Raw genomic sequence first — 26,666 nt, 5'->3', positions numbered from 1 at the left:
ATTCCTGAGACCCATCATTTCACATTTTATAAGAAGGGTTCGACCCCACGCCTTTACTTGTTAGGCTCGGTGCAGAACATGTGAGCAGTAGGGGAAAATAAGATCAAAATCATTCGTTACAATAAAAAATACATTTTCCCCTCACATCATCCAAAGGTTAAAAAGCCTATAATTTATGTGTATATCCTGCTTTTCTGGTTTAACGTGAATTCTTAATGGCGCAGTGTGTTCCTGGGATAGAGTCTCAGAAATGAAACCCGTGATCACAGTGCCCGAGAATCCAGCCGCCTGCATTTCACCATTTCACCAGAGTGCCTGGTTCCGCACAGCCAAGCCCTCCCTAGTCAGCCTCTTAGCACGCTCACCTTTGCAGATCTGAGAGGAATTTATCTTTTTTTTTTTCTTTTAGGAATTTGTCATCTTAAAGAGCCTTGTTGTCGCAGTGGGTTACATAGTAGGCTGCTAACTACACAGTCAGCAGTTTGAACCTAGCAGCCACTCTGGGAAAAGGACAGGGCTTTCTACTCCCAGGAAGAATGACAGCCTCGGACACCCACAGGGGCAGTTCAGCTCCATCCTGTCGGGCCGCCGGGAATGGGAATGGGCTCTCTGGCAATGTGCTTGGTTCATTAGGTTGAACTTTTTTCCTTCCTGTGCTCTGTACCCCCTCGCCCTCCCTCCCCACAAATAATGCCCATCTGTGAATTGTATGTTTTTCTTATTGGTTTATATAAATGCTATATTTATTGTGAGTCTTAACCCTTGGTTTACCATTTTTACAAATGTCCTTCATTTTCCCATTGCTGTTGAATTTTGCTATGCATCTATCTGTCTCTTACTTGCTTTCTGGTAAGAGAGGTCCCTGTGGAGTGGCATGGGCAAGTCCAACCGAGTTAGAGAGAATGGTGTGGGCTCATACCCCAGCCAAACAGACGAGGGGCTACAACTGATCCCCGGTGAAGAAGGCGGGCCCTAGCTACCCATTGTTTCCGGGGCAGGGATCACCCTTATTCAGACACTGGAGAGTGCACCTTGAGTTCTCGGGGTTTTCCAGAGCGGTAATCACACACAGGGCCTTAGAAGCAGAACAGTCTGTTCTGACTGTTGGTGACTATTGGTGACTCCAGGGGTCAGAGCAGAGCTGTGCTCTATGTTTCAAGGGCTGATTTTTTGGAAACAGATTGCCAGGTCACTCAAACCCCCAACCTTCCAGCTAGCAGCCGAGAACAGCAGGGGCTCCATGCTTTATAAAGTGGGTAGAATTATAAACCCACCTGCACACATTAGCACAAATTCTAAACCAAATTCAAGGTGTTGAGAACAGGGCTTTCTCAGTGCCGGGAGCTGTCCTTTGTCAACCCCCAGCTTCCAGCACTCAGGCAGTGCTAACCTGGTCCACTTCACGCCCCCCTCCCCGCCCCCCCAATGAACAGCAGCTCCACAGAGACCTTGCCTCGCCCCCGAACCTGACGCAGCAGCAGCGGACGGCATGTCCTGACCCCGTAGGCACTGCTGGCATGTGAAGACGGTGTGAGTGCTGGGGGGGTGGGGGAGCTGGGCCAGGAACAGCACATAAGAAGGCTCACAGCTGCCTGCCAACATCCGTGAAAAAGGAGCCAATTGGGAACGAGTCACTTTCAAATATCTCGAAACCCAAAGTGACCCCTGACATGTGGTCAGCGGTATTAGCCTCTGTACTTCTGTGGCTAAAGCCAGTCCTTTACTGTTTGCTCTCCAATAAGGCCCTTGGTCCCAAGACCCTGTCAGTGGCCCCAATGACTATGCCTGTGCTGCCTTCAGAATGACTTCTGCTCGTCACTCCTGTCCTCTCTCCTAGGCTGTGCTGCCATCAGGTCAGGCCCCACGCATGCCGATGCCATGTGGGCAAAGTCCGACTGTCCCCGAGGGTTCTCAAGGCGCCGTGACCTCCTAAGCCACCACCAGTACTGTCTTCCAAGACCCCTGTTGGGCACGTTCAAACTGCTAACCATTCTGATTGTAGTCTAGCGCTCAACTGTTCTCAGTACGCAAATATTCCTTTGCTTAGATGAATGGGAAAAGTGAGATGGAAGCAGTGTTGCTGGAAAAGTCTGGGCCCCCAAGAGTTCATGATCAGAACCAGACAAGCAGGGTCATCCACCAATGGTGTATGGGGTCCCGACCCCATGGCCAGAAGAGAAGCTTCCTGAACCAGCAGCTGGAGAGTGAGGAATGAGCCCAGCTCAGCCTGGGCTCCCACACCTGGCAGCCCCGGTCCATCCTTACACACAGCCTCTGGAGATAGCCACTCCTCCCCTGTGGGTCGTGGGGCACGCCCCCCCATGCTCCGCCCCCATCCTACCTCATCCAGACTCGGGAATATCTGCAGGCCTCCAATCCGTACCTGGTGTTGTTTGTTCAAAGCAAAACCACAAAAGTAGAGCGGCTATTGGGAGATGCAGGGTGGGGGAGTAGGAGGAAATCCAGTATTTTTGGACATTAAAAAGAATTCAAGTGGGGCTGGTAGAAAGGGGGAGCTCATATCAATGAGTACATGAAGGAAGAAAATGTTTTGAAACCGAATGTGGTAGCGATTGTCCAACACTTCTTGATATGAACAGACTATTGAATGTTATGATGTCTGGATTAGGTCTTAATAAAATGGTTTGAAAAAAATTTTTTTAAATAAAACAAAGAATTCAAAGGGCTGGAGAAGCACCAAGGGAAGGCTCTTACATTCCGCTGAGCTGGCTGAAGGCAGGAATGTCGAAGATGGCGACTGCCCCGGCCCGGGAGTTCCAATGGCCAGTTGGCGAGCTCACACCACCTGCCCACACTTTCATTCCTTCCACAAATGCTCACTGAGCTATGCACCAGGAGCCCCTGTGGAGCCTGGCCTGCCTGGAAGCTGCTGAGGGCGGGGTGAGCAGCCTGGCAAGGAAGCTGGATACAGAGGAGCAAAGCCATGAAGAACGGGGAGCAGAGGGGAGAAAGAAAGTGGATGCCCACCCCCACCCCCAGCCTCAAAGAATCCCTACCAGGCAGACAACTCTAAGATCAATACCCTAACCCTGATCACTCATCCCCTCCAGAGCTCAGACCTCAACTGCTGTCTGATGGATTGGTCACCATGAGCTCAACAGCCTCTCCCCAGACCCTTCCTTCTGGGAGGGCTCCTTCTATTGGTGCTCCTGTCACCACACTGTGGCACAAGGTCAAATCCCCAGCTCCCTCCTCTCCCCACCCCCAACCGGTCAATCACCAAGCTCCATTGAACCTCATTCCCGACTCCATCGCCTTTCCCCATTCCCGGCACACCATCCAAGGCCCGCATCCACTTTCTTTTCCTGGGTGCTGACAACAGCCCCTCAACTGTTGCTCTTGTCACTTGCTGTCCATCAGCCCAGTCACAGTGAAACCTGACCTGTGTGCAGAGCAGAACGGCCCTAGAAAGTTGTCAAGCCTGTGACTTTTCAAGGAGATCACCAGGCCTAGCTTTCAAGATGCCTCAGAGTGGGTTTGAACCTCCCACCTTTGGACTAGTTGCCAAGTACTTCTCCCAGGCTGCTGCCCCAGCACTGACCACAGCTGGCTATTTTCACCCATCTTCTCCAGTACAGAGTTCCGTGTGTGTGTGTGTGTGTGTGTGTGTGTGTTTGTGTGTGTGTTGGGGGGGTCCTATACATCTCTGTTTCTCAAACAGACACCCAATATTTGCTGAAGGAATGAATAGAGGAGAGACAGAGAAGGAGATGACATCCCAAAAGGGGCGAGAACAGAGAGGCATTAAGAGGGAAGGGAAGGGGCCCAAAGGAAGGCCGACACCCAGGAGAGGGAAGCAGACAGCTGTTCAGAGCCAGAAACAGGCCCTCCCTTCAAGAGCCCTGGCCTGGGGCAGGCAGACAGTCTGGCACGTGGAGGCACTCAGCCAAGCCTGTTGCCAGGTCAGATGGGGTGAAGTACAGAACATATAAAGAAGAAAGCGGGGTGTCTGCGTGAAAGCCATGCAGGGAGTCACTCTACTGCCCTCTCCTGAGCTGTCTCAGGACAGGGGACACTGACCAAGCTTCCCTGGTGCGCCCTAGCCCCAGCCCCTCCAGACTGCGGCAGAGCCTCTACAGTAGCTGTGGCAGGCACGGGGAGTGAAGCAGAAACCTCTGCCAGGCCTGGCAGCCTGAGCCAGCAGGGCCAAGCAGTCACAGATGGGAGGGACACATGGCTGGCAGCGGGGGTGCTCCCCTGGCACGCCTCTTACCTAAGTTTGCTTCTCGTGGGCATTTGGGACACTAGAGCATCCTGCAAGTCAAGGCCAGACTCCGAGAGGGACCGGTCCTGTCCTGCAACCAGCCTGTGATCCAAACACAAACGTTGCTCTTTTCCAAACCCAAACCAAGTCTGAGCAGCAGGCCCATGAGAGGATGGAGCCAGAACCCGTAGAAGGTCATCAGAGAAGGAGCTGAAGGGTCAGATAGAAGGTCAGCCACTGGAGGCCCCAACATAAAGGCCAGGGGCCTATGTCCTAGGGCAGCTCCAAAGTCCCCCGCGCTCTGGCCGCTACCCCCACCTCTCATTCAGCACTGACTGCTGTTGGGTTTGACTGCCTTTCACCACCCATCAGAAGCTACATTTTAACAGGATCCCCTCAAGACAGCCATTCTCCTGAGAAGGAAGCCACTGGGTACCCTGCTGAGCACACAGTTCCCCTCTGACTTCAGACAAGAGACCAGCTGAGTGCCCATTAGAATCACCTGTAGAGCTATTTAAACAACTAAATGATATCTGTGCCCCATCTCAGCTCAATTAGCTCAGGATCTCCAGGGTGAAGAGGTTGGCTGTCCGGTGCCAGCCAGGAGGCTCTGACTCATGGCAACAGTATGCATGGCAGAACTAAACCCAGCCCGGTCCGGCGCCGTCTGCACTCATGTTCTTATAGTTGAGCCCATTGTAGCCACTGCGTCCATCCATCTGGTCGACAGTCCTGCTTTTTGTCACTACCCCACTACTTGATAGCATGGTGTCCTTTTCCAAGGACAATCCCTAGTGATGCCAAACAACAGCAGAACTGGCTCCACGGTTGTCTTGATTGTAACTTTGTTGGGTTTTTTTTTAAGTGACTTAGAACAATACACATTTCTTATTTCACAATTTTTGTGGGTCAGGTGCCTGGGTATAGCTTAAGTGGCTGTAACCAAGGTAAAGGCCGAGGCTACAGTCTCATCTGAGCCACGGGGGTGGGGAAGGGCTCACGTGGCTGCTGGCAGCTTCTGGGCTGAGGGCCTCGCTCTCCTTTAGCTGTCTGCCAGGGCCAGCGCTGCCCCCAGTTCCTGATCAACCAGCCCTTTCCGTTGAACTCAGCCAGGGAGAGAGCTAGCTGCCTAGACAGATGAGCATGACCTTGTTATGGAATAGAGTTAGGTACACATTGGCACAGACACCTTGTTCCTTTGGCTATATTCTATCGTTAGAAACCAGCCACGGGCCCTGCCACCAGGCGGGGAGAGTCCCCAAATTTAAATTTATCTATGGAGACGCCTTTATGAAGGCCAGAGGGGTGCCCTCTCCCCTGCCCGCCAAGCAGAACCACCATGCAGACTCCTAACAACACAGGTTGCCTTCACCAGTCTCGGGGCTTCCTCGACCTCAATGGAACCACACCATCCGTACTCTCATGTGGCTTCTGTTGGTCCCACGTGTGAAGGCAAGCCATTGTGGACCGTACATACCTATCAGTGTTTACAATTCTATTGGCTGAATCTCTTTATCCGCTGTACTAGGAACGGGCATTTGTTGCTATGAATTCCCTGACACTGCTTTCTTACTGATCATCTAAAGGAGCCCCTGCGGTGCTGTGAAGGAAGCACTGGATTGCTAACGGCAAGGTCAGTGGTTCAGATCCCACTGGCAGCCTCCTGGGTGAAAGATGAAGTGATCCGCTGCCAAAAAGATTCATATCCCCAGAAACCCTTTGTAGAGTGATTACAAGTCAGAATCAGCTGGATGGCAGTGGGGTGTTCATGGGGGGGAGGCGCACCAGGGGTGTATTCACCACCAAGACCTTTTCGACTCCGAGCAGCCCCACGTGTGCCGGAGTGGATCTACACATGAGCCTTCCCATGGCTGTGGCCTTTGGGAAAGCCAGACTTTGCTTCTGAAATGCTTCTAGGCAGATTCAAACCACCGGCGCCTGGGTTGGTAGGAGGACACTGAGCCATCTGGCGGTGGGTCTCAGACATATTTCTATGGGTAAATATTTGGAGTGGTCATAGTTTCAGGTTCTAAAAGCGTTCGAGTGACTTTCAGTGTGTGTCCCAGCACTGAGAACCCCCTGGGTGAACCCTGCCTGCACCCCTCCTCTCTTGGTGGCTCAGAGGGGGAAGCATGGCCACCACCTCCCCAAGGCCAGCCTCGCCTCCGAGTTCTGAAGCTCAGGCCCTGTTGGCTCTCCTGTGCCTTCCCCCTGCCCCTCTGAGAGTCAGCAACATCTGTGACAAATCATAGGATGCGCACAGGTTTCTTTCATCTGACAAGGCCCTATAAGTCTCCCCTAGGGCACGGGGAGGAAGTGGCATGCCCAGCTATCCTCTACGACAGATGCCAGCTTCCAGCTCACCCCTGTCCTGTCCAAAAGCCACCCCCCATAGGTTCTCCATGCTAAAGGCCTGACTCACCGCCACAACCCTGGCTGATGAGAAACTGTATAAGGTGCCCTGCCTGGAGGCAGGCTCGGCCTCCCCACACTGAGACTCGAGGAGACGCGCTTCATTCTCTGGCAAACATAACTCTGGTTTACCGGCTTCACAGTTACCCGGAAGCTGCTCGTGTTTTCTCTTCTAGATTGGCATTCCACATAGAGGACAGCGGCCTCAGGGAAAAGGAAGGAAACCGCATCCTGGGATCCCAGGCCGGATGTAAGGGGGATGGGACTCCATGAGTTAGGAGGGGACGTGCACTTGGGTTCCAACTCACCTGGCCCGCTCAGCTCCCCTAGCAAAGGCTTCTGGGAGAGGGAGCGGCTCAGGAGCGTTAGGACTTCTCAGGTACGGGCCTGAGAACACCTACGCCAGGTTTCCCTTCACAACCCATGGCTGCACTGGACTGAGGAGGGATGTGGAGGCAGAAGACCTGCTTCCCAAGAGGACACCGTTCATACAAACTGACCCTGGACACTAGCCCTGGAACCCAGGCGTGATCTAAGAACCGGCACCAAACCAAGCCTTGCCCTGGAGTGGGTTCTGCGCAGAGCAGGATGGGGCCAGAGGGTTTCATGACTATAAACCTTTATCAGAGCAGGCAGGCTCATCTTTCTTGATTGGATTTGAACCACCAACCTTTCAGTTATGAGGCTTGCTATTAACCATTAATAGCAAGCCTACACAATCTGCTGTGCCACCAGGCGCTGAAAATCCAAACTCGCTGCCACCTACCAATGCAAGGCCAGGCATTGTGCGGGAGAGCCGTTCTGGAAGGTTTTCTGTGCTGTCATCTTTACAGAAGCAGGTTGCCAGGCCTTTCTTCTGTGGCACCACCGAGTGGGTCTGAACTGCCAATCCTCAGATTAGCAATCAAGCACAAACCATCTGTGCCACCCAGGGACCTTGGGGTGTGCTCCACGCCCAAGCCAAGCCAGCCAGCAGCTCCTCAGAGTGGAAGGATGAGTTGGCCCGTCAGATTCCCCTTCTAATGAATCCTAACTGGGGAAATTCGAGTGGAGGTGTGCAGCCAGAGGGTGGACAGGTATACAGGCATAGCATCCTCAGTCGCATCACAGGCAGGACTGGAGCAAAGGCAGCAGGCCCTGGGCCAGGCCTCCAGCCCAGAAGGGAGCAGGGGTTGCTGCCCGTGACTGCCCTTCCACTTCCAATTGCAGCCAGACAAGAGGCACTGTAAACCAGGACCCACAGGTGAGACCTGCATGTGAGTGGAGACTGGAAGCGGAGCCAGGTTCAGTGAGTTGCCCACACAGACTCTGCCTCAAGCCTACGCCTGGCTCTAAACCACACTCAACAAGCTTTCCACCCCTGCCACCAGAGGGCTTCAGAGCAGAGCTTCAGAGACCACCAAACCAAATCAAGCTCCAGTAGCCCCCGGAGCCTGGTTCCTTTCTGGGGTGCTCCCTGGGGGGGTGGGGGAGGCAGCATTCCTATTAAACAGCCAAGGAAACTGAGGCCCAAAGAGGTGAAAGCACCATGCTCCGGACCACATCACTGGACCGTGATCGAACTGGGACTCACACTCCAGTCTGGCTAGCGGAAGCACTCTTTCCACTGCAGGCCCGGCTTGAGGACTCCACGGCTCCCAGAACTCAGCCCCTCCCTGTAGCTCTCGCTGGCTGCCAGGCAGGGCCCAGCTTTCTCCCAGGTTCCAGTCAAGGATGCAAAGGAGACAGAAGGCAGTCAGACATCCAGAGACCTCTCTGGGAGTGGGGTTCCAAAGATCAGGCCCCTCCCCCAAGCCCTGTCTCATGGGGACCTAAACAACCAAGCAAAGAAAGAGGAGCAGTAGTCCTGCAGGAGAGGTGGACTGGCCCAGCCCTCGGGGGCGGGCGGCTGCATCCAGCCCTAACAAGGACCCCTCTGAGCACTGTCACAAACGAGAGCTCCTTCTACCTACCACGAGTTCAGAGCACCTGGGTCCTCCCCTCCAGGAGAGTGGGGAGATGAGCTCAGCCAGCAGCTTACTCCCCAGATTCCTCATCAGGGCCCAGCATGGCCAGCCCCGCCCTTAGCTCAGTGGGTACCTGGACGGCCCCTGGGTAACACATCTCAGCCCCCTTTTCTCTGATCCTTGACCTCCCCATCCCAGCCCGGCCTCTGCTCTTCTCCCCGCACAGGAAGGCCCAGTGCCTCATGGGGATGGATGTCAGGGTAGGAGATCCCAGTGGATCCCCTGTTCCTCAGGAGGCCTCCTAATGAGCAGCCCCTCCCAGCTCTGCCTGGACCCCTCCTTTTGACACGGCAGCATCTCTCCTCCAGGATGAGTGTACCCCTCCCTCCCTAGTGCCCCTTGCTGGCAGCTCAGGCATGTTTATGTAGCTGTCCCTCCACAGCACTGGGTCCCATTCAACTCCAATGCTGGGGCCTCACACGGCTTCAGGCTTGCGGTCGTATTCAATAGCTGTTTATTCAGTAAACCAATGCTCCCAGCTGAGACACTCCTCAGTGTCCAGGCTTGCCTGCTCAGAAGCCACAGGACCTCAGGGCACTGACGGCAGGAGGGTAGCAAAGAGCCTCAAGTTGGCTTGGAGCTGCACCCTGACGCTCTGGTTGACCTCCAGGCCATCTCCCTCGGAGTGTGCTCCCTACAAAATGGGATGGTTCTTCGGGAAGAGGTCACTGCTCAGTCCCGGGGAGTGGCTCCCGTGCACAGCATCCCAGGCTAGCCCCTGCATCTCCATGATGTTCCCTGAAGGATGAAGCTCCATCTATGTCCTGCATGGCCAGGTTTTGCCCCTGGGACAACAGCCAGAACAAGAGGCTGAGAGCAAGGCCTTTTCCCACCTAGGATGTGCCCAGTGCCTGCCTCCCAGCCCATTCCTCTGACCCAGAAGCACGCTCGCTCCCAGCTCAGGCCCAGGCAGGCCTAGGACCCATCCTCCCTCCTCCCCTCTTTACCACAGTTTGAGGTCAACTGCCTGTCCCCCACCCCCTGCCTGTCCCTCACCTCCCTTCCTCCCACCCACCCCCATCCCCTCCCCCCCCCCCCCCCCCCAGTCTTGCCCAGAGCTCCAAGGCCTGTGGTGTGAAAGCAGTCACCAGGGAGACAGATGGAACAAACAGCTGAAACCCGGAAGCTTTGCTCCTGGGGATTCCAAGATTGCCTAAGAAGCCCAGACCGCAGGGCAGGCCGTTGGTTCTGCAGAGGGTGCCTGCCTACTGCTGGCCTCCCCCAGGGTGCCCACTGCTGGAGCAGCAGCGGCTGTGAGCTGGCACTCTGGGTCTGGTGACAGACCACTTTTTCTTGGCGGGCCACTGGGGGCCTGATGATTTCCAGACAAGAAGCTGGTCATTCAGTCTCCAAACAGACTGGCATTCATGAAAGAAACAGAGCGCCCCTATGCTCCAGGTGGCCACCCTCCGGCTGGGCCTGCTGAGGGGCGGGCCCAGACTGTCTCAGTCACTCAGATGCCCCCACTCTAAGCTGCCAGGGGTTTGATTACTCTGGGGACAAGCCCGCTCTGTCCGCCTATGGATGTCATTCAGTCTGCCCACGCCAGCCACTGAGGACGCCCACCTCAGAAACACTCTGCCTCTGTGCAACCAGCAGCCTCTTCTCAGGTCACAGGCAGGTTGGGGCTGCCTGGAGCCCGGGAGCGGTGGCAGGACGCTCTGGGCCTGCAATGACCTCTCACTGTCGGAGGTAAGTTACTCTCTCTTCTTGGGCCTCAGTTACCCTCAGAAGACCTGACTACTGACCAAGGACAAGATAAAGGAAGTGAATGAAGGGCCGATGGCCACTGGCCTTTGTGGTCAGAACCCCTCTCCCAGGAGAGGCTGCCCAGAGCACAGTCCTTGGAGGCCTGCCAGTCCCTCTGCCTCCCTCCCACAAATGCCACCTGAGGGCCTGCTGCTCACTCAGCTCTGTTTCAGTGCTGTGAATGCCAAGAGGCAGGGTTGACTCTCAAACTGCCCGGTAGAGGCAGGCATGAAACAGATACTTCTATGAAGCAATCCAAGAGTAGAACTGTGCACTACATGCTAGGAGGGAAAGCCTCGGTTCCCAGGAGGATGTCTACTGATATCCAAACAACGCTGACCAGATGGACAGGTGGCCAGGGGCTCACACTGTGTTAAGGCCCTGAGCCCAGGTGTGTAACTTTGGGAGGCCCTAAACAGAGAGCCTGCATGTTTGGAGGGTAGGGATGAGTAGCCAAGAGGGGAGGGAGAGTCTGGAGAGGTTGGGGGTGGGAGGCAGCTCAGGTCAGTCCATTAGGTACCAGCAGTGTCTCTGGTCACTAACTTAAAGCCATGAGGGGCCAATGGAAGGATTTGAGCAGGGGAGTAAACTCTTAACTCTGTGTCTTAGAAACATCACTCCGACCCGTATATTTGCTTTGAAGTAACCCAGGGGCGATGAGCAGGGGAGGCACAAGAGCCCGGTGTGGTAGTTACATAATTTCATGTCAATTTGAATAGGGGTGGTATTCAACCTGTCAATCAAGTCACAGCCGGATGATGTCTCCCTGTGGGCGTGGCCCTGGGAACCTCCACCTCTCTCTGCCGTCAGCTTCTTACTGGCGGGGTTCGATATTACCACCACCATTGGATCCACACAACTTTGCATCCACCAGCCTGTGACCTCCTTGCATTCTGCATCATTGCATGTGGCTGTGTGAGTCTGCAGAGGGACTGAGGGACTAGGATGGGACTTATGGAACTTGAGCTGGACTGGGCTGGGACGTTTTCTTGATATAAAGTTCTTTCTAACACATATATGTGTGTCACTGGATTTGTTTCTCTGGTCAACCTAGCCTAACACACCTGGGTATTGAAGAAACAAGATTGACTTTGTGTTGTGGTTCGGGATACATGGGATCTACTGTGCCCCCCTCTCCTGTGTGTATGTTTAGAATGTTCCACAGACACAGGTGAGTTAGGAGGCCGTAGTCCAGCAGAGAGGTTGCTGTGGGCTGAGCTTGGTGGCAGTGGTAATGGTGCCCAAATAGATCAATCTGACTGAGTGATCAGTTGACTGTGAGGTGAAAAGGAAAAAGTGTTAAGTATGAATCTAGACCTCAGGCTTGAGCATGCAGAATACTGGCCGCTCTGCTGAGAAACTAAGTAAATTAAAACCAGGGACAGGCACTGACAGAAGAGCAGGCGTGCAGGGGGAACCACGAGTTCTGCTTTGATGGTCTAGCTGTTTCGGGTGACCTGAATAAGGCGCTCAGGAGAAAGGTCCGGACTTTCTGAGTACTGGTCCATAGAGCTACATTTCTGAGTACTGGCCCATCGAGGGGACTGGGATTACTAAGATTCCCTGCCAGGAAAGGCAGTGCAGGAAGAAGAGAAGCTGTCCACAAGAGTACTGAGGCAATTCCATTGGGAAAGAATCATCTTTGCCATAAACAGTCCTCCCACAACAACAAAAAACCAACTCGCCACCGCGGAGTAAATTCCAACTCACAGTGACCCAACAGGGCAGGGGAGAACTGCCCCGCTGGTGTTCCGAGAGTACTACGCTCTACAGGAGTAGACAGCCTTGTCTTTCTCCCCCGGAACAACTGGAGGTTCGAACTGCTGACTGTGGTTAGCAGCCCAACATGTACCCACTACACTATCAGGGCTCCTTAAATGGTGCTGAGACAACTAAGCAGTCACGCACACACATACACTGAAGTTATACCCCTAATTCACACCACACACAAAAAGCAACTCAAAATACAAAAACTAAGTCTGCAAAACTCAAAGATGAAAATACAGGCATAAATCTTCCTGATCGTGTGATAACAAATTATGAGCAACAAAAGAAAAAGAGAAAGACAAAATGATAAATTGAACTGCCCCCAAATTAGAAACACTTGTGCTAATAATCCCACCAAGAAAGTGAAAAGACAACCAGATAGTCAAAGATATTTGTTAAAAATTATCTGATAAGGGTCTAATATCTGGAACATGTAAAGAACTCTTACAACTCAACAATAAAAAGATGACCCAAGTAAACACGGGCAAAGGAGATAAACAGACATTTCTCCAAAGAAAACGTCAAACGGCCAAATCCCAAACTCCAAACCCAACTCATCACCGAGTTGCCTCTGACTCGTAATGACCCTGTCGGCCACCACAGAACTGCCACTTTGGATTCCTAAGGCAGAAAGCCTCATCTTTCTCCTTCAGGGTGGCTGGGGTTTTTGAACCACTGACCTGTGGTTAGCAGCCCAGTGGGTAACCCACTACACCACCAAGGTTCCAGATGAGTTACCACAATACCCCCCCCAAAAAAGTTACCACAAGACCCAGCAATTCCATTTCTAATAAATGATACAAGAGAATCATAAACCTATTTCCACAAAATTTGTATCCATGTTCATAGGAGTATTATTCATAATAGAAAAATTTTAGGTGGGGGGGATCCATCAACAGATACATGGAGAACAAAAGGTAGGATCACCACACAAGGGAAAAGAAATCAGCCATGAAAAGGGATTAAGTGCAGACATGGGAGTATACTATAATATGGATGACCTTTTAAAATATGCTACATTTTTTTTTTTTAAATCCAGACACAACAGCCACCTATTGCATGATTCCTTTAACATGGACGGTCCAGAGTAGGCTGAGTCAGAGAAGGGACAGATTAGTGGGCACCAGGTGCCAGGTGCTGAGGAATGCTGGTGCCACAGTGGGCTACATATTGGGCTGCTAACCATAAGATGAGCAGTTCAAACCCACCATGTGCTCTGGGGGAGCAGGATGAAGCTTTCTACTGCCATAAAGAGTGACAGTCTCGGAATCCCATGGGGACAGTTCTACCCTGTCCTATAGGGTCGCCAGGAGTCAGAACTGACTGGGTGGCACTTAGTGAGTTAGGTGTTGAAGGAAGGTGGAGAAGGGTGTGACTTCTAAGGGGTATGGGCTGTTCCAGAGAGTGAGGAAAATGTTCTAGAATTTGTTGCCGGTAATGGTGGCACAGACTAAAGACCCCACAGAACCGGGTCAAATGCAGCACTTTAAAAGGCCTGCAGGTGCCATCTTGGGGGGGGGGGCGGGAGGAAGAGAAGAGGTAGAAGAAAAAGCAAAGTCTGGGAGCTGAAGAACCACCTACAACCCATAAAGATGGCCTAGATAAAGTCCCCTGTGGGGACTGCAGAGAGCAGTCCCAGATGACAGAAAGAAAACCACCATAGGGAAGGGGTGAGTCAACCAGGGTGCAGTAAAGCATCAATTAAACACATAATATTCCTCTGGTTCCATGAGGCTTCCTCACCCCCACTATCATGACCCCAGTGCTGCTTCTCAATTCAGATGAGACCAGAGCATGTACACAGATACACAGGTATGGATAAGAGATGGGGGCTCACGACACAGGAAATCCAGGAACAGGAGTGGAAATAGCAATACCAGGAGGGTGGGGGAAGTGGGGGAGAGGGAGAAAGAGGGAACTGATCGCAACAATCGACACAGAACCACACACTCCAGGAGGAAAAACAAAAAACATGGGGGAAGAGAGACAGCAGTCAGTGTAAGAAATGAATATAATAATAATTTATAATCTACCAAGGGGTTATGAGGGTGGGGGAAGGGAAAAAAGGAGGAGCTGCTACCAAGGGCTCAATAGAAAGTAAATGTCTAGAAAAGAATGACGGCAACATATGGACAAACAGGTGCCTGATACAATTGATGTGTGAATTGTAACAAGAGTTGTTAAGAACCCCCAATAAAATGATCTTTTTTTAAAATGATCTTTTAATAAAAGAAAAAAAGAAAGCCAGGTGCCTGGGATGTCGAGGAAGCCAAAAAAGGATTCTCATAGGGAGGAGTTGCATCTGGCTGTGGGGAAAGGTAAGTCATGTTGGTCTGCATGGACACATGGGGACTGGATCTAGACCCCACTGCGAAAGGCCTGCTCCTTACAGCCTGTGGTGGCTGTCCACGCAAGAAGGAACGGTTGTCAATTCCTCTCCAGCTCTGACAGGCCTGGCAGCCCAGGAGGGAAGAGCTGCTGCCCTAGTCCAAGGCCTCACTCACTGCCAGAGGCACCTGATACTCCACCCTTCCCAGACACTCCCCCTACCCTGCTGAAGGTTAAGCCGCTGCCTTCAGGGCATCTATCTTTCGCAGCCCTCCATCCCACAAACTACAAATCTAAAAAAAAAAAAAAAACAACAACCCACAAGTCTGTTTTCTGCCTTTGAAAGGGCTGGTAAACCCAGGGTCACTCTTGCAGCCCCACCCAGGATTCCAAACCCTCACTTAGCCTTAGGCCTTCAAGGAGCACCTGCACAGCCTTGGAGCCGGCTGCTGGCCCAGCCCTTTGCTGGAGACAAAGCATCCACAGACTGAGTCAGCTGCTGGGTACGCAGCGCCTGCATCCCTAGCCTCCCTGGGAATCAACTAGCTAGGGCCATGCTGGAGACCCTTTCCCAGATCAGTGCCCAGCCCTGAGCTGGGTACCTGAGCAGGGGGGGTGGGGGGGTCGGAAGACAAGACGACTCCAAATGCCTCAGCAGGAGGGCTCCTGTCAGCTCCCTCCATAAAGCTGTGCTCCAGCCAAGAGGGCAGATTCCTAACTGATGACCTAGTCTTTGGAGCTAGCAGAGTCTTGGACCCTCCTCCAGGCAGAGCCCCAGATTGTTTAGTTGATTGTTTAGGGAACTCCTGAGGAAAGCCTGCTCCCCCTATTGTTTCACACTGCTTTGTTCTGGAGGTTCTGTCCATTCCTGGGTCCCCAGAGTTCCAGATCTCAGGATCTGGACAGGAAATGCACAAATGAGCCCAAAACATCACCCCAGAAAGCAAAAAAAAAAAAAGTGAGGAGTAACTAAAATTGTTATGCATTGAGCCACTGAAGAGACAGCATGGTTATTTGAAGATGGTAAGGTAAAGGAATTGTTAGGCAGGCTAGCGCAGGGCTAAAAAAATGTCCATTAACTCATGCCCAGAGAGCCAAGCGCAGAACAAAGGAGTGGGGCGCTGCACATGCTCAGAGGTTCAGGTTTCCCGCCGGTAGGCATGGGTGGGTGGGCGCTGAACCTGGATTGGCCCACCTAGGCCAGGTGAATTCAGTTCAGTCAATGGGGTCAATCAGGGGTCGTCTACCACGCCTCCCGAAGGAATCCCTGAAAAGGCAGAGTGGAGACACACTTTTGTCTGCGTGATGCTGAGCAGCTTCCGCCAGGCTGCATGGTCAGGAGGAATCCTATAGGTGCTGTGTAAACCTGAAACTTCTTCTAACGCTCATAAAACTCACTTGGACCACGAACCAGGCTTCGGCGTGAATTCTTTCTCGGGGAGGGCCAAGGATCAAGGTATAACCCTAGCTCCAGAAGGATCTAACGGAATGAGATAAGACATAAGACTTGAAAACCCTGGAGACCAAGAACGGTTGCACAGCTCAGAGAATGTGCTCCATGTCCACGATGGTACCTGGAGAAACTTGACTTCGTGCCTATTTTTGCTGCGTGTATTCTCGGCAACAACAACATATTATTTTCTTTTTAATTGAAAAGCCATACAACAGTGACCTGGCCCAGACAGAGCAGTGATGAGGAATAAACATATAATCAACTCTTAGGGAGTTGATCACGGTTCCAGAGGTTTTTTTTTGAGTAACCTAAAAGTCAGTAAGTTTTCCTGTCGGTAGGTTTTATAACCTTCAATGAAGTTATCCAAAATAGTTGGAAAATCCTTTGTATTCAGAACGGCAACCAAAAATATAAAGTTCCCAAGACTAAACATTTCAAATGGTGGGGAAACGCCTGTGCAAAGATAGCCAAAAATGACTTCCTAAAGTCTTGAAAAAAATGAAAAGATGTGGAAAGATGAAAGGTTTAAAGAAGAAACTGACTCCCAATTAATTTACAAATGCAAGTCAGTTCTAACAGGGTGTGTGTGACTGTAAGCTTGATCTGGAAGACTGCCTGCATGAGAAAAGCCAGCAAGAGTTGGAAGACGAGAAATAAAGCCAGGGCTCTGCTCGACTACCAGATGTCAGAAGGCTTCTTCCTGCCACGGAGTCAATGCTGACTCAGAGCAACCCTGTGGGTTTCCAAGGCTGTACCTCTACAGGAGTAGAAAGCCTCAGCGTTCTCCCTCAGAACGGCTGGTGGGTCTGAACTGATGACATTTCAGCTGCCATTCCATTTGTAACCCGCTATACTACAAGGTATTTACTGGCTTAGAAAAGATGAATAGATTAATAGAGCTGCAGAGGGAGTCCAGAAAAGGACTCATGGTCTAGGAGAATTTACTGTAAAATAACGAAGGTGTTTCACATGAGCAAGGAATGAGTGCACAGTCCAATCAATAGTATTTTGGGAATCAATTACCTTATCTCACTCACAAAAATAAATTCCAGATGGAATAAACATCTAAATATTTTCTAAATCCATAGGATTAAAGTAAAGATTTTATTTTTTTAATGCCAGGGTGTTTCTTCTATAAGCAAGATAAAACACAGAACACAGAAGATATTAATTTTAAAATGTTAACCTTTCATATATTTAACTTTAAGATTTACAATGACAAGAAATTGATATTCCTAATAAACAATGAAACTTATCTAAGAAAGTAAAAAAAAAAACGCTTCTAGGCCTTTTAACTAAGATCAAGTGTAGAAAGTAAAAAAAGTCAACAGTCTAATAGAAAAGTCGGTAAATAATATGAACAGGAGGTAAAAAAGCGGCCATCTAGTTCAGAAGCAACAAAGCCCACATGGAAGCACATCAGCCTGTGTGATCATGAGGTGTTGAAGGGATCAGGTATCAGGCATCATCAGAACAAAAAATCATATAGTGAATGAGGTAGGAAGTGCGGAGTGGTGACCCAAAGCCCATCTGTAGGCCACTGGACATCCCCTTACAGAAGGGTCTCAGGGAGGAGACAAACCAGTCAGGGTGCACTGTAGCAACGATGAAACATACAACTTTCCTCTAGTTCCTAAATGCTTCCTCCCTCCCCTCCCCCACCACTATCATGATCCCAAATCTGGCTAGACCAGAGGATGTACACTGGTACAGATAGGAACTGGAAACACAGGGAATTCAGGGCAGATGATCCATTCAGGACCAGTGGTGTGAGTGGCAATACTGGGAGGGGGAAGAGAGGGAGGGTTGGAAAGGGGGAACCGATTACAAGGATCTACAAATAGCCTCTTCCCTAGGGGACAGACAACAGAAAAGTGGGTGAAGGGAGATGTCAGACATGGCAAGATATTATAAAATAATAATTTATAAATTATCAAGGGTTCATGAGGGAGGAGGAAGCAGGGAGGGAGGGGAAAAATGAGCTGGATGCCAGGGGCTTAGGTGGAGAGCAGATGTTTTGAGAATGATGAGGGCAACGAATGTACAAATGTGCTTTACACAATTGATGTATGTATGGATTGTGAAAAGAGTTGTATGAGCCCCCAGTAAAATGATTTTTCTAAAAGAATATGAACAGAGAATTTACAAAAGAAAAAACAGCTATCTGGTAACCAAACAAAAAAAATGATACTGATCAATATTACCAAGGATGTGGAAAACAGACTTTCTTTATACCCCACTGACAGACACCAAAAATTAAATCAATATTCCCGACACATATCAAATGCCTTAAGAAGTACAAAGCCTTTGATTCAACAGCTCCGTTCCGAGGAAGGTGGCGTAAAGAGATCAATGGACAGGTAGGCAAAATCTTATGTTCATGTGGTTAACAATTACGTGGGGGGGCAGGGAAAATAGTTGTTTGTCTATATTGCTGGGCAGTTGCTAACAGGATGGAGTAATCTGTCTATGCCCCTATGAGGGGAAAGGCTAAATAAAATACCTTTTAGTGAAAGGTAAGGTAAGACCAATATAATTACAGTGATACCATAAATGCAGATAAATAAATAAGTGTTCACAGGTATTCCTCAAGCCACAGCCATCATGTCTGAGGGGAGATTCATGGAGCTGCCTCACCTCGAGTATAACTGTCACAGGAAGGTGATTCTTTCGAAATCAATAAAACAGTATATTATTTTTAAGTAAAAGGAGAAATACTTCTTTTTATTCGATTTTTTAAAAATTCATTTTATTGGGGGCTCGTACAATTCTTATCACAACCCATACATAGATCCATTGTGTCAAGAACATATGTACATTTGTTGCCATCATTCTCAAAACATTTGCCTTCTACTTGAGCCCTTATTATCTGCTGTTCATTTCCCCCCTCCCTCCCCACTCCCCCCTTACCTCATGAACCCTTCATCATTCATATATTATTATTATTTCGTCATATGTTACACTGTCTGATGTCTCCCCCTGCCCTCTTCTCTGCTGTCCCTCCCCCAGGGAGGAGGCTATACGTAGATTCATGTAATCAGTTCCCCCTTTCTACCCCACATTCTCTCTACCCTCCAGGCATCGCCACTCTCTTTTAATTAGATTTTTAAAGCTAGCATTAAAAGGGCACTCACACAGTACTTGTGAGTACTCTGAAAAAAGGGATTCAAATTGTATATGTAGACATCCATCAAACCTACAAATGCCACTTCTAAGAATCCTTAGAAAAGATTGGATACACATTTGAATGTCTATCTAAGACTGTTCACTGAAGCATATTCAGAAGTGTCAAACATAATGAAATAAAAAGCCTGAGTCTATCAAATTATGGTTTATTCATAATAGGGGGCAACAACTAAAACAGCATTTATTTCTTTAAAAGAGTTCTGTGTTAAAATGGAACAATAACAACATTGAAAATAACATTATACAAAACAGTATGCATAATAATAAAATATATGTAGATATAATGCTCACCAAAAACAGTATTTTTCTCTGGGATTAGAGTTTCAGGTATTTCTTTGTTCTTATTTTCTTAAAAAAATATTTTTTTCCCCATATTACCTGACTTGTGTGATCAGAATAACCAGTGTTTTCAGGCGGTTGAGGGGGCAGGGAGGATGGGGAAGGAAAATCCTGTCAGTAAGAGAAAAAAAGTTTCAAAGGGCACCAGGGGGCAAACTCACAGACATTTCTGAACTTCCAAATTCCTAGCACCGCATCTTTCATTCCATGGAAACCCTCAAGGCCAAGAGGAAAAGAAACCTTGGTTTTTAACATGAACTTTGCTAATTCTACCCGTGAGATCAACACACATAAAATCGATGAAATCTAAGTGAGTCTTCTACCAGGGCCAATTTGCTGATGTGGCATTGGTTTATGGTTATGCGCAGAGTGAGTGAGGGGTAGATGAGCTCAATATTATTTCATACACATTATACCCCAAACAGGAGGTTTATTTTATTTGAACTTTGCCTCTTGAAAAAGCAAACTTTTCTCTAAGGCGAGCTGAAGCATCGCAGAAAGGCCTGGTCTCACATGATCAGAACTGGAGGCTCCTTGGAGATGTTAACTTTTGGGGAGCACCTGTCAGGTATGGGGCCACACGTAGCCTGACAACCCTAAATTATGTAGCCGTGAGTACATTTATACATGAAGGGGGGCCAGCAGGAACTCGGCAGTCACATGTGGAGCAAGGATTTGAACCCAAGTCTGTCTGGACACGCATGTTCTTCCAATGTAACATCACACGGGCTACAGGATGGAAATGACTTAAAAGACCAAAACGAACACCAAAAACACTTATTCAGGTTATCCATATTGAGAAACCTGGCATAAAGAAAGAAATATTGTGCTGGTGTAAAAAAGGTACAGTTATAATTGGGCAGTAGGTATTGTAAGGTGTTGTAAGGTCTGTGAACATCATTCTTCAGATATGCCACTGCTGCCCTGAGTATTAGGAACTTATTTCCAACCCCTAAAATGGATCTTGTTCTATCTCTCAGGCTCTGAATTCCTCACCAAGGGACAACTCCTTCCCTGTTAAAACTGGATCTCCATTGTGGTGTGATCAGTGCAGAGTCTGGGCTATGACCACTGGATCCTCCCAGGACCTTACTCATATTGTAAAAAAAAAAAAATATATCCATTCAACTTTCCTATTTTCCGGTTTTAACTGGGAACACTGGCTATTTCCAATTCCCCCAAGTCATCTCCCATCGTTGTGGACCTGAGTTGATATGTCTAACATAAATCAGCTCCTGAGATGCAGTGATTTACTTGCTATGGCTCTTCAGCCTTAGTCTTTAACTCTCACCAAATGAGAGGGTGGGACCATGCAGCCGGGTGCATTTCCTTCCTTCCTTCCTCATGAGTCTGGGAAAGCGAAGGTGGGAGAAGATGCTGATAATATTAAATTATTCGATTGTGAATGATCGTTAACAGGGCTAATTTTGATTGTTAAAACTTGGAAATCTAAAGAGGGAATTGGGCAATTTTGCCATTCTGCTGTACAAAATGAGCCATCTCAGAAGCAGGAAGGGGAGAGGACCTCACTGACATCAAGAGCCAGGAGCGGAGTGACTCCTTTGGACGCTGAGATTCTGCACACTGAACCTCCTTGATCCAAGAGACAAGTGTTATAAAGCAGAGACAAGGTGAAGAAGTGTGGCCTCGGAGGCAGCAACACCCAGAGCACAAGACAAGAGGCTTGCTTGGGGAATAGGTTGCCTCCAGGCACTTAATTGGGGAGGCTAGTTTTGTTGACCCACAGAGCTAGAGTTGAGTGCTTTTCAGGCTGAGGCTTATCCCAGAAGAGTGTGTCCTTTGGGCCCTGCCTTGAAGAATTCTACAGGCTTTGATTTATACTACATCAGAACCTTAAGGCACTCAAATCGTGTTCCTTTGAAATGCTCCTTGATTTGGGGGAACAAAACGTCTGAAGGCACAAGATCAGGGCTGTAGGATGGATGGGGTAAAGTTTCCCAATGCAACTTTCTTAGGACAGTCCTTGCTACCCTAGAATAAGCAGGTGCTTTGTCATGATGAAAACACATTGTTGGGCACAACTTTCCGGGTCTCTGTCCTCCAATGCATCTCCCCAGGATTGTCCCGTGTCTTTTGAGAACTCCACCTTTGGAACTCCCTTTGGAAGCCCACAAAACAGTCGCCACACCCTTCTGAGTTGACCTCTTTGCCCAGTAGATCCCTTGGAAGCCACTGTTTTCATGGAGCCTTTTTTGGCAAGCACCCTAAGGAAACAAACGTGTGTGACTGGGAGCACTTGTCTGCAGCCACCCACTGATTGCAGAGACATTTAAAAGCAGCGTTGTTTGGAATAAACCCGTCCATGTATGAACTCAGCCCTAACAGCCATACTTTTTGACTTACCCTCGTGTAGTTTCCAAAAAAAGAAAAGAAAAAAATGTGTATCCCTCTTTTGGATCCTTATTAAAAGAATCCAGTGATATAAAGACATACAATGAGGGAGATGACAGGCTGTCTGGATTGTCTGATGCCTTTAGGGGATTATTGTTATTTATAGGTATAATAATGACAATGAGCTTATCTCATAAAACCATCTTTATGCACATTGGTCTGCCAATCACAAGGTCAGTAGTTTGAAACCACCAAAAGTGAGGCTTTCTACTCCCATAAAGAGTTCTAGTCTCAGAAACCCACAGGGGCAGTTCTACCCTGCCCTGTGGGGTCACCATGTGTCAGAATCGACTTGATGTCAGTGAGTCTAGTCCTCTGATTTCATCTCTTAGAGATATACACTGGGATATTTGGATGGAGTGATCCAACATCTTAGGTCTGCTTCAAGATAGTCTGGGAATGAAGAAAGAGAGCAACTATGAAACAAGCTAGGCCCATGTTGACCATCATTAAAGGCGGTGAAGGCGGCCTGCCTCTTCTCAAACTATTCTCTCTCCTTTTGCATATGTGAAATTTTCCATAACAAAGAGATAGATCGAACATCTAAAAATATAAGCATTTTTTCAGCTTGCTTGGTGATTAAAATAAATCCAGTATGAGTGTTAATTCTGAGTTACTGTCGCTGGGTTGTTATTTTCAAACTAAGTTTCTGGATCATCCTTCAAAATTTAGAAGTTGCTTTTTGTTTTGTTTCGGGCCTTTTTAGAAATTATTTTAAAATCGCATTGTCACTCCCAATAAAATGATCTTTAAAAAAAGAAGAATGGAAAAAATGTTCTAAAACTGTTAGTGGTGATGATTGTACAACTCTTCTTGATGTGACTGAACTATTAAATAGCATGACAATATGACTTAAATGCCAACAAAACTGTTGAGGGGAAACAAACAAATAAAATAGCATTATCTAGTTCAAGCCAGCTAAATCATATTAGAAATATATATCTATATCACACACACACACTCACTCACACACACACTTACAGATGGGACAAAGAGAGAGAAATTCTTACAACCAGTCCCCGTCATTAGCTCAGGCTCTCACCTTACCTAAAGCCAAACCAAATCCATGGCTATTAAACCGATTCTGACTCATAGCCACCATACAGGACAGGGCTTTCTACTCCCATAAAGATTTACAGTCCCAGAAACCCACAGGGGCAGTTCTTCCCTGTCCTATAATGTCGCTGGGGGTCAGATCGACTGGAGGGCAGTGAGGGCAGCGGGATAGGTTTGAACCGCCCCGATCTTTCGGCTAGCCTCAGTTCTGAATGATGGCCAAGCCTTCCAAAACGGATCTATGTGGGTAGTTGTGGCAAGGAAGAAGAGAGAGGAGACAGCTTGTCCTGTAGGACTTCTCGGGAACAATGTCATTCTTCTGGAAACAGTGCTGCACAGGCAGGGGTACCACTTCTGAATTACACAGGAAGCTTCCTTCCCAGGGGTTTCTGCCTCCCAGCCTTCCATCTTCGTACATTAGTAAACAGCTAGGAAATTAATCAAAGCTTCAAAGCTTAGTGATAACAGGTGGTGACATGAATGTCCCATGCAGTCCAGGTAAATAGCTGCATAGTAGCCAAGGGTGAGTCCAAACTGCAGAATTTGGGGAATGGGGAAACCATTCCAGCCTTGGTGAAGGAGAAAAGGACACTCCAGCACGGAATGCTGAAGTGCACGGAATGCTGAAGTCGTATGCCACGCCCGGCTCAAACCCCAGGCTTTCTTTCCAAAGGAGACATTGCAGAAAGAAAAAGGGTAGAAGTCAAGGAGGAACTATCCTAGATAGTGGGATTGCCAGCTACTGCCCTGAGAAAGTCTCGGGAGGGTGCCTACGGGCCAATCGCATTATCTTAATGATGGCAAAGCTGGGACTAGGAGGACAAGAGACTCGCCCCAAGCCACAGCAAAATGGGAACCACAGGAGGCTTAGAACTCACTTCTGAGTCTCAGAGTGAGCCTCTTCACACCACACCGTGGGACAAACATGGTACGTGGCATTTCAAGGGCCAGTGTGGTGGCTTAAGGACTGGGTGGAGCCACCAGTGAAGGAAAGGAGAGCTCAGTCTCTCAGGAAGGCTTGCTGGCGTAAACCTGTCTTGGGTCCTGCTGACCTCAGGGGGCCAAGGGAGCAATCTAGCAAAGTTGGGACACCGGTCTTTCTGGTCTGCACGGGGGCTTTGAGGGCTCCCTTAAGCTCAGAAGCATAAATGTCTCCAGCAATATGAGTCATGGAAGGGCTCTCCAAGCTGTTCTCTCTAGGCGAAAAATTCCACCCAGGGGGCAAGTCAGGAAACCTCCAACTCTCTGCCACCCTGCCACCGAGTGGGTTTGAATCACATGTGGGTGTAAGTAACCCCACAAACTGCCATAGAATCTATTCCTAACCCGCAGCAACTCTAAAGGACAAGGTAGAACTGCCCCTGTAGGTTTGCGACTAAATCTTTTTACAGGAGCTGAAAGCCTCATCTTTCTCCCTCAGAGCCGCTGGAGTGGAGTTGGACTTTGAGGTTAGCAGCCCAAGACATAATCCACAGGGCAGGCAGGAAGGTGCACTTCCATGTGGTCCCTGCAAGAAACTCTCACGCAAGCTGGGGCACAGCCTCTGTCACCTTTGCCTTCTAGACCTGCCCACTTGTCCCCAGAGAAGTCCCCCCTAACGCTGCCCTCACTGTCACTGCTTAACTGACCCGTCAGACTTTCATCTCCGGTTTGGTGTGACTGCCAGCACGACCTGGAGGAGCAGCTCTTGGGAACCCAGGTTCGGCTAGCCGGGCCCCCACTGCAGAGTGAGTGGGACGCTGGCTAACCCATCTCAGCCCTCCATCCCATCAATGTCCGCTCTGCAGGCGCTGCAGACATCAGAGCCACTGGAGCTGGATGGGAAGCGCACGCAGGCACCACGGGTCCGCGGGCACCCTCTCTCACTCCCTAGGAGCCTTCTTCACCCCCTGCAAGTACCTCACGCTCCGGCACAATCGAGAAGTGCCGGGCGAGGGACCAGGCAAAGCCTAGACCGGCAAGTGACAGCTGATTAAAGTCCCCGGGGTCCCTTTGCGAGTAGCCCCTACCTACCCCAAGGCTATCTGGCCCAGACTCAGGCTGTGGAGCTAGGGACCTGCGCGCCGACAGGGACCGTGCCCCTTATTCGTGGGCTGTGTCTTCCCCAAACAATCCCAGGGCAACCGTGGACAAGATCTCGAGGCTGGGAGACCGGCCCCGGCCCGCCTGACGGGGACCGGCTGCGTCGTGCCAGGACAGCTCCGCGCCGCCTCCCCGGCCGCTGCAAGCGCAGACCCGGCGGCGAGGCGCGCAGCTGGCTCCTCCCGGGACGGCAGGTCCCCGTCAGGCGGACTAGGGAGGGCTCTGGACGGGGACGGGGACGGGGCGGGCGGTGGATGAGGCTGAGGAATTAATGAATGAGTACGTGAATGAATGAATGGCGAAGCAGAGACCACCCTGGGAGTTGTCCCAAGGAGGGTGCCCTCCCTCCATTGCCTGTTGCGGCCCGGACCATCCCTCTGTCCCCCAACTTGGGACCTCTCTGCAGGACTCGGCCTGGACATCGCCGACCCCTGATGGCCCGGTGCGCCCAGCGGCACGGCGCAGCCCCGGCCGCCGGGAGACCGCATTCCAACGGCCGGCGGGGAAGTGCCTGCTGGCGGGGCACCGCCCAAAGCAGCCCCTCGCGGCGCCCGCCCGGGCCCCAGCTAGGGCCTCCGGCCGCAATCCCCTTACCTGTCGGCCTCGGCAGCCTCGTTCCGGCTCAGGGCGGTCATCGTGGCGCCTGCGGAGCACCGGGGCCAGACGGCCTGCCAGAGCGCCCGCCGGGCCCCGCCCGCTCCCGAGCTCCCGCCTCCGGCCGCCCATTGGCTGCTCACGCGGGACAGGTCCGGACCCGCCCCGTGCTCCGCCCACCATGGGCGGGGCCTCCAGGTCCACCGCTCCGGCAGGCTCTGGGAAACCCCCGAAGCCAGGGCTTGCATCTGCTCACCTGTTCCCCTCCTGGTCTTGCCGCTCGCTACCATTTGCAGCAGGAGCGTATCTATGTAAAATAGCGTCCCTACCCGTACATCGGACACGCACCTTTTAGATACTCTCCCGCCGTATCAGCCCAGGCATGCAAGTCAAACTCGTTCATCGTTTACTTCATCACACATGAAAAGGACAACCGCACCTCTGTTGCTTTCACTGATGAAAATTGGCCTGGGATGCCTCCAGGTTTTGTTTTGAATTTTCCTGTCTACATTCAGAAGAGCAAGGCCAGCCAGCCTGGGACCATGGAGGTGCTCCAATCGGGTAGTACATTGACAGATCTCATGGCAGGTGATGGAGAATATTAGCTAAGTGGGGCCTCCCCAGGCCAGTAGTAACACATTCGCGGTCTCCTGTAGCCACTCCAACCTTCAGCAGATTTCCATTACTCTGTGCTCCAGAAGCAAGGCAGTGAGCCAAGAACCCAAAAAAGGATTGTGAATAATTGGAAAGTTGGTCACTAAGAGGGTGGGACTGTGACAATGTCCCCCCAAGCCACAAAGCTTTTGGAGGAAACATTGGAGCAGCGGCAGGTGAGGGGCTGGAAAGTAGAACTGAGGAAATGGGTGTACATTAAAGGTAAACCTTCACGTAAGCGAGACCTTTTTTGGGGGGAAGGGGTAGTTTTAAAGCTTTTGGAAGCAAGGTCAGAAATTAAAGGTGGGTGAACCAGTAGATAGCTCAGTGATTATGGGGAGGGGGCCCTGGAGGCATGACAAACAGCTGGATCCAACTTGGCCTTAAGAATCAAGGCAATGAC

General features: G+C 50.3%; 1 protein-coding gene across 1 annotated transcript in view; it reads right to left on the bottom strand.

The window, feature by feature from the left end:
- GRAMD2A (GRAM domain containing 2A) overlaps positions 1-25,705 on the bottom strand; it is a 40,652-nt gene extending 14,947 nt beyond the window's left edge. Inside the window, exon 1 of the mRNA XM_075535721.1 lies at positions 25,610-25,705. Coding sequence (XP_075391836.1) covers positions 25,610-25,650 — 41 coding nt within the window. The 5' untranslated portion in view covers positions 25,651-25,705. The remainder of the gene's footprint in view (positions 1-25,609) is intronic.
- Positions 25,706-26,666: the final 961 nt, after the last annotated feature.

The sequence above is a fragment of the Tenrec ecaudatus genome, chromosome 17 (genome assembly GCF_050624435.1).
Source record: "Tenrec ecaudatus isolate mTenEca1 chromosome 17, mTenEca1.hap1, whole genome shotgun sequence".
In the NCBI taxonomy this organism is placed as follows: Eukaryota; Metazoa; Chordata; class Mammalia; order Afrosoricida; family Tenrecidae; genus Tenrec; species Tenrec ecaudatus.
This window is presented reverse-complemented; position numbering and strand designations above follow the sequence as displayed.